At 35.9% G+C, this 20,201-nt stretch overlaps 1 protein-coding gene across 2 annotated transcripts in view; it reads left to right on the plus strand.

The window, feature by feature from the left end:
* The window catches only part of LOC127555577 (histone-arginine methyltransferase CARM1-like), a 242,669-nt gene that overhangs the window by 185,747 nt on the left and 36,721 nt on the right, over positions 1 to 20,201 (plus strand). For both annotated transcript variants that reach the window (XM_051987990.1, XM_051987980.1), the window contains exons 6-7: positions 15,094 to 15,271; positions 17,902 to 17,992. In XM_051987990.1, the coding sequence (XP_051843950.1) occupies positions 15,094 to 15,271; positions 17,902 to 17,992 (269 nt within the window). The remainder of the gene's footprint in view (positions 1 to 15,093; positions 15,272 to 17,901; positions 17,993 to 20,201) is intronic.

Consider the following 20,201-nt stretch of genomic DNA (forward strand, 5'->3'; position numbering starts at 1 on the left):
AATAATCAGGGGACATCTAGTTGATGAGAGCAAAGGTCCCTTTAAGTGTAAAATATCTTTATTATCACATAATTCACTAAAAGATTAAGTAAATACACAATCCTATAGTTTGGGGCAGGAGATAGAAAAGGCCATTTAATCAGGTAGAATAAAACATATTCTCAAAGAATTTCCTTCAATAAAGATTTTTATGCATATGTCAACATCCTTCAAGATTCTTTGACACTATCATTGAGAGATGAACTTCTAATATGAGCTTCAAATAAAATGAGCTTCAAACAAAACATAAAACAGGAAGCTAAAACCTTGTCATGGGTCTTCCCTAAAGAAACTTATATTTTAGTGAGGGGATCAGGGTCAATCAATATTTTTTAAGCACTTCCTAAGTACCAGACACTAAGCTAAGAATTTGGAGACAAAGAAAGGCATAAGACAGTTTCTGCTCTCAAGGAGCTCAAAATCTAATAGGTAAAGACAATATATAAAAAGAAGCTGGAAATGACTGTGAGAAGGGAAGGAAGGATAAAAAGTGGGAAATTATCTGAAGACTTGTGAATTACAGAGTTGATTTCATCTTGCAGAATGATGAGTTTCTAGAGATGCAGTCTAAAAGAGGTGATCTTCAAATGACATACATTTATCACTGGGCCTCTACTTAAAGACTCTGCAGGTTGACAAGATCATGTCTGAGATTTTGCTCCATGACCTTAAAGAATCCACAGAAACCTCAGGAAGCAATGAGTCATTATTAGAGGAAGCTTTTCTACTCAGAAGATATAATGAATCCTATTTTGCCATATTCTGTCTATTTAGCTTTGCTAATGGTACCAATATGATGTTTCTGGTATTTATGATGTCAATTCAATGAATATAATGGCCAAGGCTTTTAATTATGTTTGATTATTTCACTGTTACACAGCTATGACTTGAACATGTGACAGAGAAGATTGAGTGGGGAGGCCTAAATTGCATTTGAAAGACAATCTGTTGGGGCACCTAGGTGACACCGTGGGAAGGAAGGAAGGAAAGAAGGAAGGAAGGAAGGAAGGAAGGAAGGAAGGAAGGAAGGAAGGAAGGAAGGAAGGAAGGAAGGAAAGAAGGAAGGAAGGAAGGAAGGAAGAAAGGAAGGAAGGAAGGAAGGAAGGAAGGAAGGAAGGAAGGAAGGAAGGAAGGAAGGAAGGAAGGAAGGAAGGAAGGAAGGAAGGAAGGAAGGAAGGAAGGAAGGAAGGAAGGAAGGAAGGAAGGAAGGAAGGAAAGAAGAAAAGGAAGGAAGGAAGGAAGGAAGGAAAGAAGAAAGGGAAGGAAGGAAAGAAGAAAGGGAAGGAAGGAAGGGAAGGAAGGAAGGAAGGGAAGGAAGGAAGGAAGGAAGGAAGGAAGGAAGGAAGGCAGGAAGAGAAGGAGGGAAGGAAGGAAGGAAGGAAGGAAGGAAAGAAGAAAGAGAAGGAAGAAAGGGAAGGAAGGAAGGAAGGAAGGAAGGAAGGAAAGAAGGAAGGAAGGAAGAAAGGAAGGCAGGAAAGGAAGGAAGGAAGGCAGGAAGGGAAGGAGGAAAGGAAGGAAGGAAGGGAAGGAAGGAAGGGAAGGAAGGAAAGAAGGAAGGAAGGAAGGAAGGAAAGAAGAAAGGGAAGGAAGGAAGGAAGGAAGGAAGGAAGGAAGGAAGGAAAGAAGAAAGGGAAGGAAGGAAGGAAGGAAGGAGGAAGGAAGGAAGGAAGGAAGGAAGGAAGGAAGAAAGGCAGGAAGGAAGGAAGGAAGGCAGGAAGGGAAGGAGGGAAGGAAGGAAGGAAGGGAGGGAAGGAGGAAGGAAGGAAGGAAGGGAGGGAGGGAGGGAGGGAAAGGGAAAGATGGAAGGAAGGAGGGAGGGAGGGAAAGGGAAAGATGGAAGGAAGGAGGGAGGGAGGGAAAGGGAAAGATGGAAGGAAGGAGGGAGGGAGGAAGGAAGGAAGGAAGGAAGGAGGGAAGGAAGGAAGGAAGGAGGGAAGGAAGGAAGGAAGGAGGGAAAGAAGGAAGGAAGGAAGGAAGGGAGGGAAGGAAGGGAGGAAGGAAGGAAAGAAGGAAGGAAGGAAGGAAAAAAGGAAAAGGAAGGGAGGAAAGGGAAGGAAGGGAGGGAGGGAAAGGGAAAGATGGAAGGAAAGGAGGGAGGGAGGGAGGGAGAGAAGGGTAGAATACACTCCCTTGATAAGTTCCTCATCTTCATTCAAAAAGCTTTCGGGCTCTTGTAGAAGAGACATGTGTAGATACAAATTGAATTAATAATTCTGAGGGCCCATGGAGGATTGAGATTCTATAATTCTTTAAGACCATATTCAGAATGATATATATTTACTGGACCATTCACAAAAATATACTACCATGAAAATTTAAACCATCTTCCTTTTCTCTGACCTTCTTTGAGTTTTGAATGTTTTTATTTTTTTTAATGCTTAATAAGCTTTTCTATAAAATATATGAATGGATCTTTTTCTTAAGATATACAATAAGTATCCTAAATAACAGCCTTACTCATAGATATCAGTTTAATTGAATGCTGCGCAACTGTGGTCTGTGATGTTATCAACAAAAGACAAGAAGGAAAGGAAAGAAGCAATGAAATATTTTTCTCCTTCAAGACCTGGGTGGGCCATCTGGCAGTCTTTAAAATATACATGTACATTATGTATGCCAGATTAAATAACATAGTTTAAGTTACTTTTTAGAGGTTATCATACAGGAGGAATGTTGTTTTAACCTCACAGCTTCCCAAAACTTGGAATTTGATGGACAGCTCTCTCCTACATTTAACAATAGCATGGAACATAGCCCATTAGAGACCAATAAATCAGCATGTTATTTCACCTACTGGACTGAGCAACAGTTGTGATGGGAAAAAAAAGTTATGATAGGTATAAGCAGACTTCGGTATTATTAGTAACAATGATTTATCTAACAGAAAATGTGAGAAAAATTATCTCATCAAGAAATTTGACCAGAAATAGAATGGGGCAGGTCATAAAGTAAGAATGTGGGGTAATAGACAGATGGCCTGAGCCCTACAAGACAGTAATTTTTTCCCCTCCCCAAAAATATAAGAACTAGAGGTAGGACTTCACTAGGTAGATCTTCTATGGGAGAAAAACAGCAAGACATAAAGTAGTGATTTTCAAATCTTTTTGATCAATCATCCCTATCAGTAAAAAGATTGAACACCCCCCTCAATTAAAAAAAAAAACTATTTTAAAAGCATACATCCATATTATTATGCTGATTTTGTATATTACAAAACATTTTTAAAATAAACAGATGAAGTAATGATAAAAATAACTATCTTAAAATATTAATAATAGGGAAAATTGTCTAATAAACATGCTAATAATGGTATTTTAAAGAGAGCACTGAACACTGTGCTTAGATATGTTTCATTATTTTCCAAAAATCCCTCTATATGTTCCATAAGATAGTTCATACCTGCAAATAATCATTTACTCAGATGTATCAGTGATCTCATCAATATCAGAATTTCCATCAAAGAGACACATTACTATGCATCCATTCCTGCCCAATTATTAGAACATGTTTTCACAAAAGTTGACCCCAGGGATATAACCCAAATCCCTAACGTGCTAGGGACCTTTTTCCACTTTTTTCTGGTACATGGATACAAGTATACTTAGTACATCACCTCAGTACCATCCACAACCCCGTGGTTGCAGGGTGGAGACATGAACTGCACCACTCATACATGGAACCATCAGTTACAGCAAATGGAGAAACTTCAAAAGCTCTAGATAAGTCCGCTTACCTGGGCAGTAGACATTCCAGGAATGTACACTACTGTGCTGACCTTGCTGTTTTATGCCTACCAGCATCATGCCAGAAAACTGAATTGCTTCCATTTGAATTGACTTAGGAAGATTCTGAAGATCACCTGACAGGATAAGGTACTAGATGCTGATGTCATTTTGTGACTTACATTGCCAAGCATTCAAACTCAATGCAGAGAGCACAATTCCTATGGGCTGGCCAAATGTAAAAATGTTATGTTTGCCTAAAGGACTATTGTATGAGAAGAACTTACCCAAGGTAAGTCAGGGAGGTCAGAAAAAGCAATACAAAGACACCTCAAGGTCTCTTTGAAGAATTTTAATATCAGTTGGGAGACACTGACACAAGACTACTTAGCATGACATGTCCCCATCAAAGACAGCACTGTGCTTTCCTGAACAATGTAGAATTCACTTATGCTGAAATAATAATGATGTTATTGCATGAGAATTATTTCATTGCTAAGCATTTTGTGACATTTTTTGAAAAACAAATCGCAAAGAGGTTGAAAGACCTCACTTCCTTCTATAGACAAGGAAGAGAATACTCAAACCCACAAGTACTTGAGCTGCCTTTGTAACTTCTGAACCATCAAATTTAGACCATGATGTATATTATGTTATATAAGACCATCTGGGCCACTTACAACAAAAAGACTGCATTTCATGATTTTTCAGAATAAGATTTCCAGGGCTTCAATGTGTCCCTGACCTTGTCAATGTGAGCAATCCATTTTCTAGAATAATAATAACAATAAGATACAATTAAAAGAGAACTAAGTTTGAAGCCATAGGCTCTCATGACATAAAAGGCTCATATATACTTTGTCACTCATGCCTAATCTCTGTAGTTCCATTGCCCTTGGTTCAGTCACAATTTTTATGCTTCTGACATGATGGTCCATGATTTACATCCAGATTCATGAATATCAGTCAACTAATTTTTTTTGTTGTTTGTTTTTCTCCTTTTTTTAAATTTTATTTTATTTTATAATAACTTTTTATTGACAGAACCCATGCTAGGGTAATTTTTTTACAACATTATCCCTTGCACTCACTTCTGTTCCAATTTTTTCCCCTCCCTCCCTCCACCACCCCCCCAAGATGGCAAGCAGTCCTATATATGTTAAATATGTTGCAGTATATCCTAGATACAATATATTTTAGTCAACTAATATTGATTAAACATATATTATATGCCAGACACTGTGCTAGGTAAGGTATAATCCCTGCCTTCAAGGAGTTTACATTTTAATGGTAGAAGTTCAGCATGGGGGAAGTAACAATATACAAATAACTGTATATAAGACATACTTTGTACAAATGGAAGGTAATTTCAGAGATAAGGCAACAATAGTTGTTGGATGGGAGGGGGAGAGCAGGGAAAAACCTATTACAGATAGCAGGATTGATTTAATGAGTCTTGAAAGAGGATCAAGGAAGCTCACAGTCAAAGTGAGAGCATACTCATAGGGTTCAGCTAGGGAAGAGGTGCTGGATCCAAAACAGAATGAAGGGTGCAAGGAAAACATGTAGGCTAGTGTAGTCAGGTCATATTATGAGTAAAGTGTAAGAAAATGGGAGTAATGTGTAAGAAAAATGAAAAGTGTTAAATGACCAGGTTATGAAGGGTTTTCTATGTCAAAGAGAGCTCATTTTAGGTCTGAGTTGTGAGTTGCATTGCCAAACATTATCTTGAGGTAGTAGGGAGTTTTTAGAGTTGAGGGAAGAATGATTTTGGCAGCAGCCAAATTGGAACGTGCAAAGCAAGTTCAACCAGAAGGCTATTGCAAGAGTTCATATTCATGAGCATTATGGCTATGTGTAGTGAAGGAGATAAAATAAAGAAATATTATACAGACAGAAATGGAAAGATGTAAGAACAGATTGAATATGTAGGGTGAATATGAGTAAGGAGTTGAGGATGATACTGAGTTTGTGGTCTTGTAGGATTTGAAAAATGATGATGCTTTTCTCTAGTATAGGGAAACTGTGAAAATGTGAGAGAATAGTGAAAACATAATGAGTCCTGGTTTTAGATATCTTGAGTTTGAGATGCCAGGAGACACAGGATTTAATATGTTCAAAAGGTAATTGGTGATTTGGGACTGAAGCACTGCAGAGTTTTTCAAATGTAAACCATCCTGCTCTTCTTCAGTTATGGACCTAAACTTTTGCCTATTAATCCAGCTTATTATACACACACATGCACATACTCCTATGTATATGTGTGTATATATACAATAGAGACACAAATATGTATAGATGGATGTTTTATTTTAGCCATAATGTGAACAAGAAATATTTTTATTCATGTTTTTTTCCTTGTATAGATTATTAGACCAATCATCTTTTAAAGAAGTTTAATGCCTTTTGTTTTATACCAGCATCATTTCCCAACTTTATCTTTGCAGATATTATTTCTTCTTTCCTCAAATATCAGGAACATTGGATTTTAAAATGCAATGGTCTCATTGTCACTAATAATGAGAATTATAGCTACAGAAATGCTGGCATATCTGTTCCATTTTTTATTTGTTGTCCTGCCAATTTCATCTTTAAATGTTCTTGGGATGGTACAGTTTAGTCGGCTCTTATGCCATCTTCTCTCCATTCCCACCCGCTTATTGTTTTGGAATTGAGTTTATATTCCAAACTGTCATTGCTTTTTACTAGCCACATTTGCTCTATTTAGCAAGAAAATGAAATATTTGCTGGTGAGGTTTTTCTGGCATTTTTGGTCCCCCCCCCCATTATTGCAGTACTTTTATGTGGATGAAATTTACCCAGAAAATGGGGATACTTTAAGAAAAGAAAACAAACAAGTAATTCAGAACCAGAAAGTATTTTTCAGATAATCCAACCTCCATCCCATTTCATAGAGAATAAATCATGACACAAGGAGATTAGTAACTTGTTAAAGACCATGTAATTCATAAGTAGCAGACACAACATTTGAACCCAAGTTCCCCTACTTAAAATCCACTCTATTATGATGCCTCACAGGAAGAATGAAAGAACAAAAATACTATCATAGGATGTTTTAGAGACAACCAAAGTTGCAAAATGAATTTGGGTCATTGATAAAATTGCTCCACAAATAGTATCACAATTCATCTCTCCCTTCCCCTCACTTGATCCTAGATCATGGCTTTATATAAAGTTAAGTCCCAATATTCTTTTTTATTCCAGAATCTCCTAACAGTCACCATGCCACTAGAACATTAGTGTAGGGAATAGAGCAGAAAAAAAAAGTGCTTGGACATCTAAAATCAGATCAGCTTTCTACTAATATTTCTAGAGATTCTAAGGAAAGAACAGAGATCTAGGAATTCTCCCTTCTTTGTGAGATTAAATGTGAGGCATGTGGTGAGAGGCATTTGCTAAATGACCTCTGGTTTTGTAAAAAAAATTTTTTTCTTTAGTACCTTAAGTTTGTATGGTCTTTCAGTCATAACAAACTGATGAGGTTATTATTTTATTGTTATTATCATTATCATTACTATTATTATCCCCTTTTTACAAACAAGGAAACTGATGCACAGTTATGTCTACAAATCTTGTGCCTATAAATAAAATGCTCATTCTACTAGTCACACCACCTTAGCAAATACATAATTATCTTCCAAATACTGTGCATTTATATCTGGTAAATACATTTATGCAAGTGAGCATGTTCATTTACAAATGTATGTTAAATACATTTATAGAGAAGCAATAAAGAAATGTAATTAGAGAACAGATCTTGAAATCAGGTTCAGATCCTACCTCTGATATTTTAATAGTTATATTAGCCTCTCAATGCAACTCAAGAATACCAAAAATTGCAAAGAAGTTATTGATTTGCAGTGATGGATCAAATTACTTTAAATGGAGGTCTGAATCAAAAGAAAATTAATTTAAACACAGATGCCCACTTCCAGCATTTTCCAGAACTTCCTTGACAATTTGGCCAGAATGTCCCTCTCCAGCCTAAACAGATTTTTTTTCCCATTTCTATTGCACTTCTTCCCATGTAGAACTGGGTTTCAACAGCAGGTTGTATGTGTCTAGGGTGTAAAGTACTTTTGAATGCTTTTGGAGAACTCTGTTGCAAAGTATTGCCAGAAGGGTTGATTGCTTGGGACCATGCAGTGCTAGCTAATACAGTGGGACTGGCAGCATTTCACTTGGACTACATCCTTTTTTTGACTTCCCTTCTGTCACCCTTAGAGATCTTACTGCTCCAAGGAAGTTTGGGCTTTAAAGGGAGAAAGGGAAAGGGTTCCCTAGCCTGCTCAAACTCTTCTCTTAATTAAAATCTAAAAAAAATAGAGAATAAAATTAATAAATTTTATTTTCCCTTTCCTTCTCTTTCTCTACTTACTCTCTTTTTTTCTTCCATATCTCTTACATCTTTTCTAGTCCCTTCCCTTCCTTCCTTCCTTTTTTCCCCACTTGTCTTCTATCCTGTTTTCCCTCCCTCTCTCCTCCATTTCTTTGGTTTTTCCCAAGTCCCCAATTCCTTTTCCTCCCAAAGCACAGTGCCTATACCTTTAATAAAGTACATATAGTAATAAATATTTAAAACAGTAAGTAATTTTTTTGTGTGCTTAAAATCACGCCAAGCATTACCTTACATGTTATTATTACTGCCCTATTAACTCTTTTCCTCCAGTGAGGCTTAGAGACCCCTCCCTTCCACATGGTAATGAATTAACCCTGGCTAATTAACTGTGTTGACACGCCTTTCTAAAAGCTTCTGTAACTTCCTAACTGTCAAGAACTTCCCTGGGGAGAATGAGGCTCTTTATAATTAAAAGAGGCCCCAAGTGACATTTACTTTCTCTTTCGTTCCCTGCTCTTCAGTAATGAACCCAAAGGCACCAAGTCATTGTTTCTAACAGCATTTCTGGGAATCAATGATTTAAATTACTTAAATAACTTTCATAAAGTAATTAAATATCATTCATATTTTCCTCCTAAAAGATCTGAATTTGAGAAAGTCAGTTTGATTCTTTTCATACTATGCATACAAGGACAACAAGCATTTATTCACAATTTGCTGGGCACTGGCAATACAGATATAAACAAAAAGAAGGTTGCCGCCCTCAATGAGTTTACAAACTAATGAGAGAAAACAATATAAAACAGGATCAGGAAAAAGAGCTTGATTGGGGGTGTGGCACATTGAAGATACTTAATGTACTATGTGATATCAATGTCCAAAAAGTCAGAAGTTTAACCGTAGTAGGCAAAGTGGAGAATGGAGGTTGGTGCTTCTGATCCCAGTCACAAAATAGAGATTCCAGGAGGGAATTTGCCAGTGGCAAAATGAGATTAGTATAGCAGAGTGATATCTCAGGGAGAAATCTCAGGAGATAATGAATTTTCCATGGATGCCCATGGTATAAAGATTCTTTTGAAAGTAGCAATTCATTGTTGCTTGTTTTTACATTTAGATATAGAGGATATCTTGCATCTGAGAGAGTTCTTTGCTTTTTTATTTCTCACACCATCAGATATAGCTGTAACTATAGATTCTGATTCCCAGGACAAAGTAAATGAAAGATGCTTTCAAATCAGGTTCTTTGATCAGGGAAGAGAAACAAGAAATAAACATCCTCTCTCAGGATATAAAGTCTTGGATTAGGAATGATACCAGGACACCAACATGGGCAAAGACCACAAGATACTATAGGGTCATTTTCAAGAAAGACACTGTAGGAGGGTATAGACTCAGAAAGAAACATTCATTCCAGTAGTAGAAGGAAACTGACCATCCACTATCTTCCCCCTTTAACCAATTCTTGCTAACAAGATTCTGCCTCATGAAGGAATGCAAGGATTCTTGGCCCACTCTAAATTTCAATACCCTGGTCAAAGCTTCTATTAACTGGCCCTGTTTACAATTCTCCACTCTGGTTAACAATGCCTTCATTGGCATATATAGAGCAACCAAATAGTATGCACTGGAAAAGATATGGAACTGAAGGAACTACTTTTCAAATAAAGTGAAACTACAGGAAATTTCTTCACTGCCTAGGTTAATGTCACATTTTATAGACTTCTAACCAGATTTTCAGTATTACTCATCATGGAACTGGAATAGGGATAAGATGAATCCTTGAGAACAGGGACTATCTTTTACCTTTTTGTACCCCTAAAACTTAACAGAGTACCAGTAAATGACAGGTATTTAATAAATGCTTGATTATTAACAAACCACAGATCTTAAGAACATGGAAATTCTGAAATTTAATCAATTTTTTTTCTTTTTAGGTAACGAGGTCAGTAGAGTCCCCTATACTTTCTAGTTCTTATTATCTTGTTAGGAGTGTATGGGATGTTCAGAGAGGACTGACATTTCTTGTGTGAGGACTTGATAAGTTCTTTTCAGGATTGCTCATTTACTTTTGTTGGTTAATTGTCACCCAACTCTCAATCTGTGGTTCCAAGAAACTGTACCATGCAATGATCACATCCAAGTAAAATCATCTTACAGATAGGCTAAAACCAGGTTGAGGGTAATCAACAGGTCTCAAATGCATTGTTGAATTAGGGAAATGTTTACCCTAAGCATGTGAAAAGTTCCCCCCAAAAGTCAGATAGATGAGTATACTTTGTTCCAATGGGCATGAAGACAACTAAAGCAAGTACTGTGGAGTGCTTAGAGCTTGGTCAGACATAAAAAATGTCAAGTTCATCCACTTCATCCTGGCCCATTTCCAGTCATTCTGACTTTTCTCATGTCATTGGACTTTGATGATTCTGGAAGAGAGAGTCAGGCTGACAACTTTGTGCAACTCTACTTCATTTAAATCCAATTCTTGCACAAGAAGAAGCATCACCACATGATGCCATTGGTTCTTTTCAAAATGAAGGATGAATAACATCTGAGTGCTTGGAAAAACACACAGATTGAATTCTACAGTTATCAAAATGTTAGGTATCTCATCCGTGAGATGAAGATTCCTGCCGGGCAGGATGAAGCAAATGTGATGGGTCACAGATCATGGAAGCCAAAGAGGAGAACATCTTATTTACTTGAAGAAAATCAATCTTGTAGGACATAGGGACTTCTTTTTACTTATTCAACAGATCCAAGAAAGATGATAGGATCATAGATTTCTTTGTAAAAGATAAGATTATGGATAAGGGACCATCTAGTCTAACCACCCACCTTTAGAAAACGGGAAATTGAGACTCAAGGAGATTCAATGTCCAAAGTCACAGGAATAGTTTGGCATCAGAACCAAGATTTATAATCAAGTCCTCTAATTACAGACCATGCTTTCAAGTAAGTGATAAAGTCTAGGTCATAGCACTAAGACACACAATGCTCAGCATACTATTGTAGGAACTTAGTGAAAGGCTTTTCAGAACTAAGATTTCTGTAATTTGCTGACTACATATTCTTATCCTGGGTCATATTTCTTAAAAGTTAATTTATTTTAATTATGATGTAGTTAAACCAATCAACAAACACTTATTAAGCATCTATTATAAACAGGCATCATTCGGTTCTGACGCTACAAAGACAAAAATAAATGGAATTTCTTCAAGGAGTTTATTATTAAAATCAAAAACATCCTTAATAAGATTGTAAGACTTCAGAATGTATAGATCATACAAAGGTAGATACTGCAAAAGATGGAAATGCATCCCAAAATATCCCCTACTGTTTGGAGAGATGAATAAAAATAAACATGATAAAATTCAATTGTGACAATCAAAGGGTAATGATAGGGATGGAGAAGTTTAGAGCTATACCTTAAAAGATGCTTAATAATTATGTAGAAAAACAGTTTTTAAAAAAGTCTAGGATTAAAAATGGACTTTAACCTAAAAAGGGATATGTAGTTTTTACATGGAACTATAGATACATGAGAGAAGAGCTCTGGTTTTGTCAACATCAGCACTGGGAATTTTCTTCACCATAATTGTCCATGACTTAGTAGGAGATGCTGAGATAGATACTGCAACAGAAAGAAGTTAGATAAATTCACTTGGGCCAGAGGCTAGATTAACCTTTCCAAAATCCAACTCTAGCATTCCATTTATTCTGCTGTACTGCCTTTATGTATGAGTGGTGTTCATTAGCAGATATTTTTGGCAGGGGAAGGCACAGGAATATAATTAAGTAATCCTTCCATTACATTTGGCATTGATGAGAAATTTATTAGAAGACTTCATCCACATTGGGCTGCTTGTTTTAAGAAAACTGTCAAGAAATTGAATGGAGTACAGAGGACATTAATGAAAATGAGCGTATAACTGGGAAATTAGACCTCTGAAGAAAGGTTAATGGATTGGGGAATATTTCTTCTGGATGCAAAATACCGAAGACTAATTCAATAAGGGTCTAAATTTTTAGAAAATTATTTAGTGGAACAGCTTGGCATCTTCATTGGGGGTAGAATTCTAGGAAATAATCTGCTGTGTGCTAAATAGCAAAAGGAATATTGTTCAGAATTCATAGATACAAGCACTTCCCACTTGTGTCAGTGATGAACTCATCTTTCAGAAGCTGAAAGAGAAAGCTATTCCACACTTGGCCCTGTCCAGTAAGAAGAAAGATTAGAAATGAAAAGAAGTGATCATACCATTATAGAGTTCCTTCCTAATTGGGGAATACCAGACATACCCAAGACCAGAACTTTTTAATCTGGAGTCTGTGAATTTGAATTTGTTTGTAAAGTATATTATTAATTTATTTCAGCATAATTGGTTTCTTTTGTAATCCTATATTTTTAAAGCAGTATTTGGAGAAGAGATCCATAGGCTTCACCAGATTGCCAGTGGAGTCTATGATATAAAAAAGATTAACTCTTGCCCCAGGCTTTGAGAGAAAAGATCCTAAAATCTAGCTTTGGAAATCAAAAACACTTTAGAGATCATTTATTTTTATAAATGAGGCAACTGAGGCCCAAAGAAGTTGTGGCTTGCAAGATCACTTAAGTAGTTAGTAACAAAGTCAAGATTTAAACCCAGGATCCACTGACTCCAGATCTAGAGCTCTTTCTATTGTATCATCCTACTTCTTGTCTTTCAGAATAACAAAAGGTAGGATGCCCAAGTCTATGGTTCTGTGAGAGGAAGTGGGGTCTAGAGGAACAGAAAACTCGAAAAGACAAAATTCTGAGATCAAATCATCCTCCATATGTACAGAGGGTAAAATCAATGTAATTTTTATTATGGCTTGATATTACAGTTATAATAAAAACTCCAACATGTAGTCAATTAGGTTAAATTATCCTGATGACCATAAACTATATAGGCACTGACAGTTTAATTTTTTTTTATTCTTCCATTGTTCTGACATTTTAATTTGTATCAAACAATTAACACTTGAAACTTATGATTAGATAAAACTCCTGGCTGACTCCACTAGCTTGTGAGGCACTCCTTTTCTACTACTAACTGGCTAAAACACTTTCCCAAGTTTCCGATCCTAGTAAAAACTCATCCTAATTCCTGACATGGAAATGTCAGATATTCTCTACTAAGCCAGTGTTTAGAGTATGAAACTTCCCTACATACAAAGTAATTTTGAATGTATAGTACCCCCAAAATGACTCTCTCCTACTCATATTCCCCATATGCAAAAAGTTCTTGTATCCATGAGAATGAATCTTTAATTACATTGCCATGTAATTAGTATGTGTGTGTGTGTGCTTTTTTTTTTTTTTTAATAACAAAGCTCTTTTTCTTTATATCAACTTCCTGGGTACCAATTTTCTGTAAATCCCTGAACCCAGATCTCTGTTTTAATGCAAGGACTGAGACCAAATAGAGGAGAGGGATCCTACTATTGATTCTGTTTCCCTTAATAATTTGGACTTTTAAAGATTGCCCTTAGCGACTCATTTCAAGTATTATCATTCAGACCCAACTTTCCCAGGACCATTCTAGACTGAGTAGTGAGTCCTGTGTACAAAAATCTTTTTAAGTTCTAAGACATCAGAGTTTGATTCATTCATACACACACACACACACACACACACACACACACACACACACACACACACACCACAGTGATAGCTTTCACAATCTCTGAAAAGATTGTTAGTAAGGTTTTTTTTCCCCCCTCCCAACATAAGTTCTAAGAAACTTTCTGGATTGTTAGCAAGGTTTTTTTTTTCCCCCTCCCAACATAAGTTCTAGGAAACTTTCTGGGGTTTGTGTTTTGATCTATAATTCTTTCATTAAGCTATTGCCAAGTATTAAAATGTTGAGTATTATATTCATGAAATCTTTATCACTTACACTCATTCCAATATTAGACTATAACCAAGCAGTATTTTCTGAAAATACACTAATTTAGTGTATCTAGTTGATCCTAATTTTAATAGGGTATATCTGCCATACTTTGACCCTCTGATCTCTAGCAGGTTCCCTATTTAGAGAACCCAACTTCATCAACTGCTTTAGCTTTTTTGGAATGTGATCTAATAATCACAATAATTTCTTGAGTATTTTAGCTCCTGGTATTAAAAAAGTGTCTAATCCAAAATATAATTTAACAGGCATACCCATTAACTGATTATCCAGACTGTTTAAAGACCATCACTGAGAGGGAACCCCTTACCTCCCAAGGCATGAGCTGGATAATAGTACAGTTGGATAAATTTATAACCAGTTGAACAGCCTAAAACATGGGACCTCAAGATCGTATGAGTTCTCCATCCAGACTTTCAGAATCTGTTCCTTGGATACGCTTTAAAAATTACCCTCCAGGGGCCAGGCTACTCTGATTTATTAGAGCTCCCTCAGTTGGTATTTGCTAATCCTCAAACTGACCACTCTCTTTCTTCCAATCCTTCCACTGAAAATTATGATCAAGTCACCACTATTTTTGCATTTAGAAAGATCATGTCAATCAATTGTTCCACTCACACCATCATGGCTTAACAAATGTAAGCACTTTTCCCTGACTACAACTATCCTTTAAATATTGTCTCTCCCTTTTTTGAATGTGTGTCTGTGTAGGCACAGTATCTCAATTCTGAATGTGTATCTTGATTTTACATTTCAATCCCAAGCACTTAACATATCACCTTGCAATTTACTGATTTTTTTTCCATTTTTTCCTTTCATCATATTATGTCTTCAAGCAGAAGCTGGAATGCTAATTTCTAGGGCATTTGGAGAGATTTCTAATCAGGTTCATTTTGGACTAAATGACCTCAGAGATCCCCAAGATTGCCTGACTCCCCAATACCTTTCCCTACAATATATCCCTTTAATATCCTAGGTTTTTAAAATTTATTTTCCTAGACCCCTTTATAATACAATGATACCACTTTTTGTTTTCCAGGTTCTAGTGAAAAATAACAACCTCTCAGACAAGATCACAGTTTTATCAGGAAAAATTGAGGAAATTTCACTGCCAGAAACTGTAGATGTGATTATTTCTGAACCCATGGGCTACATGCTATTCAATGAGAGAATGCTGGAGAGTTACCTCCATTCCAAAAAATGGTTGAAATCAAATGGTGAGTTGCTTAGCAGGACCATACAAAACACTTTATCCTTGGAAATTCTGCTAACTTTTCCACACTCGGGATATCTGAAAGGAATATCGCATTTCTGTAATATTTTTAAAGCTAAGATTTTCTGAAAATGTCCTACACAGTTGATAAAGATGTTAAAAATTGAGTCAGGAAAGTAAAGTTGCAGAGCCCAAAAATTACTGGACCACTAATGAATGGGTGGGATTATAGACAGTGGGTGTTGCCAGCTTCTGCCACTTGGGTTTCTAAAAAAAAAAAAGGTACTATTTTTAAAAATCATGTGCAATTCAAAATGTCTCCATTAAAATTTTTTCCTCAGCAAATTAGAGATATTTCAAAAATGATGATTTTAGTAATTCCCTACTTTGCTTCCAGAGAAAGTTTAGACTTTAACATTTATAAATATTTTTAGGTTCCAGGATTCAGGATTTCATCAGTTCAAGTTCTGTTTCCTCCACTGCAAATCACAACCCTCTCTATTTGCCTTAATAAAGAGATTGATCCTTAATCTTTTTTTTGTATGTCAAGAAACCGGGCAGTCTGATGAAAAATATATATGTCTTCTCAGAAAATTAAATAGGGTACTCAAAAGAGGTGTCCCAAAAGTTTAACTAAGTGCAGCTTAAGCAATTAAAGCTTTACTCTTAAATATTACTATATTAATCAATGCATTAATGTGACATTGAATTAGTTAATTATTAAGATAATAAAGCTTTAATAGTTAAATCTGCACTTAGGCTTTTGGAAATACCTTATACATAGAATTATGAAGAAAATCAATTATTTAAATATAGTTATCAAAATATTTTAAGAATTCATAAACCCCAAATTAAGAACTCTTGGAGATTTAAAGGATGATCTTTAGGCATAGCAGGTGGCATAGCCACCACCACACCTGGCACATAATAGGTGATTAATAAATGCTTGTTGATGGATACTATGTCTGGAAAAGATCTTGACTAAGCAGCTTCTGGTGTTGAGCTTCTACACTTTTAGATTTTCCATCTTTAGCTTAGGCCTAATCTAGGACAGCAGTTATACGTAGTTCATCCGTGATCCATACTCAAAGCTTTTCCAGCTTAGCAGAACCTGCCAGAGCTGGCATTCTGTCATCACAGCCTTTGAGAAACCAGAGGTCCCTTGGTGCCATGATAAGGCATTGGAGAAAAGCTTTAGCAAAGAGGCATTCAGATCCTGTTTTATAATTATCTAATACTTTGCATATATTATCTCATTCAACAGCCCTGGGAGGTAGATTGTAAGGAAATTACACCCATTTTAAAGAAGAATATCAGAGAGGTTAGGAAGGTTCCATAGCCATACCAGAGCTCAAGCTCCAACCTTTGATCCCAAGAGTGATGTTCTTTTCCCTAAGTCAAGTTATGCCCCTTTTACTTCTCTTGGATGATCTTACCAGAGGGTATGAGTAACTTGCTTCAAAACCTGGTAGCATTTTTTTTATTTTATTCTATTTTGTTTCTGTAGTTGTTGGAGTTTTTTTAATTCATTCTCAGAATTGAGATACTGTGCCTGCACAGACACACATTCAAAAAACGGAAGAGACAATATTTAAAGGATAGTTGTAGTCAGGAAATATTATTCATGCCTCTGGGATAACTAAATGCCATCTATCAAATATGAATATGTCTTCCCCATTGTGGAGTTCTATTTAGAGATTTATTCCTTTGGTTTAAGGCTTTGTCCTCTGATAAAATTCAAATTCTCCTACCAGTAAAAATCCCACCTTACTGTATCCCACATCCTACATATCATCTCCTGCCTCAGGGTCTTTGTTAAAAGCATTTCCTCCCACCCTCCTATCTAGAATACCCTCTCTCCTCATGGAATCTTATCTTTCTTCAAAGCACAACCCCTTAAGATTCTCATCCACCCTGCTCATCACTATTTTTAGGGCCTTTAGCCTTGGCAATTCTTCTGTATGTGTTCTTACATGTATATGTGAACATGTATGAATTATATGTATATAAATATATATTTCATATTTACATATCTATGTACACGTTTCCCTTAGTAAGCCTCTTGAGGGCAGGATTTATTTCATATTTTATCTTCACATCTTCAGTGCCCAGTACAGTGGTTGACAAATCGTAGGCATTTTGCAAATATTTGTTTAATTGAACTGGATGTTTATCTATTCATACCTTGTTGTGAATATGTTTATGTGGCTTAAATGACTAACACAGTGTGTCTCACAGTCTTATAACAAATTTTTAATCTTTTTTAAATCTTTAATAACTTAAATTTAAAGCCTTGGTATTAAACCTGTTTTAAATATCTGTAATATATTAAGCTTTAATAGTTTGAAGAGCTTTAAACTGCACTAAGACTTTTGGGATACTCTGTATAATATCTTATCAGCTTATGGCTATTTGACAAACATATACACACCTGAAATTTTTCTTTATTGCTTGGATAGAGTCATGATTCAGCAAACTGAGTGTTAGTTCATGGAATGGTTGTAGTTACCGACTAGATTCTGTCTAAAGGAGTAAGTTTGCAATAGTTTGCAAGTCTGTATTTGAACATGTACTACAATTAAAGTGATAGGGAAACTAAATTCTGTGGCTTTGTGTGTGTCTTCTATTCATTAGGGATGATGTTCCCAACATCTAGTGACATTCATTTGGCTCCTTTCTCGGATGAACAGCTCTACAATGAACACTACTCCAGAGCAAATTTCTGGTAATGTGATCTCTTCTGGACTTTTTTATTTTTTCTGTTTATATGTTCAGGTATGGGTCAAATCAAGAAGTTCAGTGTTTAGCAAAAAAAAATAGAACATTTTTAAATCAATGGACCTAAGTTCAAGCCCTGGTCATGCTGTGTAACTTTGAGCACCCATCTCCAAACCTCAGTCTCCTCATATATAACACTGGAGATTATTACTTCCAAACATAACTTCTAGATTGTAAAGTTTTTAAGAATGATCAATGTGGCTTGTTATTAGGCACGTGCTCCTGTGGATATCTCAGAAATTCAATTTAAGAGGTCCTCAGAAGGATCCCTTGGGCAAAAAATATCCCCTTCATTTTCTTGACAAAATTGGAAATTGTATATTTTGTGATTCATTCAAGAATTTGGGAGAAATTTGGGAAATTTGTCTGAGGGACAGAGACAAACACAGAGAAACACAGAATAAGATACATAGAGACAAATACACAAAGAAAACAAATACAGAGAGACTGACTAGAAAGATGAATTCACAATGAAACAGATCAACCTGCATTGATAGTAATGCACACGTGCGTGTGTGTGTGTGTGTGTGTGTGTGTGTGTGTGTATTTATATAGCTAGATAAAGAGCAGTACAGGGATTCTTTCTATCTCCCAAGTTTGCTTTCTATATTTTCCTCAAAAAGACAGCTTTTCTTAATAATTCATTTTTAAACCTATTTTGTAAAGTGCTTTTCTCAAAATTACCCTATAAGTTGTTATGATCCTGTAAGAAAATTTACAATATCCCCCTCATCAAGAGATTGTGAAGAAACTGTCTTGCAAGCCTTTGCAATGTTGTTTCACTGTTCTAAGCCTCAATTTTCTCATGTGTAAACCTTAAAGAGAAATCATAAATATGAGATATTACTGTTATTATGTAACAATTTAAGTTTTACAAAACCTTTTTTTTAACAACCATTATGGTTGTTACTTTATGGTAACAACTTTATGGTAGATATTGTAAGATCCTCTATTTAGAGATAGGCACTATACCCTAATTTAAAGGAACATCTCTAATAGGTATTCCTCATAGGCTTTGTGGCAGGCTGAGAAAGTGATCTTCTACCTACAATAAGTACCTTCTTTAGGGTAGAAGTGTACAGAATATTAGCCAGAAGCCCCCAGGCAGCAGGAAGGGAACTGTTAGCAAAGCTAGTGCCAAAATGGGCAAATCTGCCCCGGAACTTGATATTTCTCATACTATGATGAATAAGATTTTACAAATATGGATAAAAACATGGGACAGTGGACACTAAATTAATCTCAGTCTAATCTAAACCAAAGAATTGAACATATAGTAGAGAAACAGATGAAATTTAGCAGAGAATCAAGCAAGTGTTTAAGAGAGAGAATACTAGCAGAAATGGAATAGGTGCAAGCAAAATAAACATTCTGATTCTAAAGGACTGATTTTAAAAGGGCTGGAGGGAAAAAGCATAGAACCAGAATCTAAAGTCCTTCTCGTGTAATGGCTGAAAAAATGGTAAGATATGAATACATTGAAATATTAATATCTCCAAAAGAAATTATGAAAAATAATGACAGTTTTCTGGGTACTATGAACTGATATGGGATATATTTAGCAGAATCCAGAGAATAAATTATACAAGGACAAAGATGTTGTTAAAAAAAAAAAAAAGAATAACTTTGAAAGACTGAAGAACTGTGATCAGAGCAGTGACCAATCTTTTCTCTACAGGATCTGTAATGAAGGAAATTACCCACCTATAGAAAGACTGATGATTGAAACAAAGTATAGGGGAAAAGACTTAAATATTTGGCCATGGGGGAGCAAAAGAAATAAATATAGATTGAAGGTATATTGTAAAGGGCTTTATGTCGTATGTATATTTTGGAAATTTTAACAATAGATATCTTTGGAAATAGCTGGTAGAAATCACAGTGCCACTAGGATTATTTGCAAATGCTGATCTCATTAGCAAGATATGACTTCAGTATCCTAGGCTTAACTCTGCCACCAACTAGTTTTTGAGCCGGGACAGGTCAATTACCCTCAATACCCATTTCAATAAAATGAAAAGAGTTGAACTAAATGACCTAAGGTACCTTGCAGAATTAAAATTCTATACCTTTATTCTAAGATACTTTGCAATTGCAAGTCAAAAGGCATATAAAGCAATGCCGGGTAGTGAGAAGATTTAGTTTAGAATCAGAAG

The sequence above is a fragment of the Antechinus flavipes genome, chromosome 1, assembly GCF_016432865.1.
Source record: "Antechinus flavipes isolate AdamAnt ecotype Samford, QLD, Australia chromosome 1, AdamAnt_v2, whole genome shotgun sequence".
Classification (NCBI taxonomy): Eukaryota; Metazoa; Chordata; class Mammalia; order Dasyuromorphia; family Dasyuridae; genus Antechinus; species Antechinus flavipes.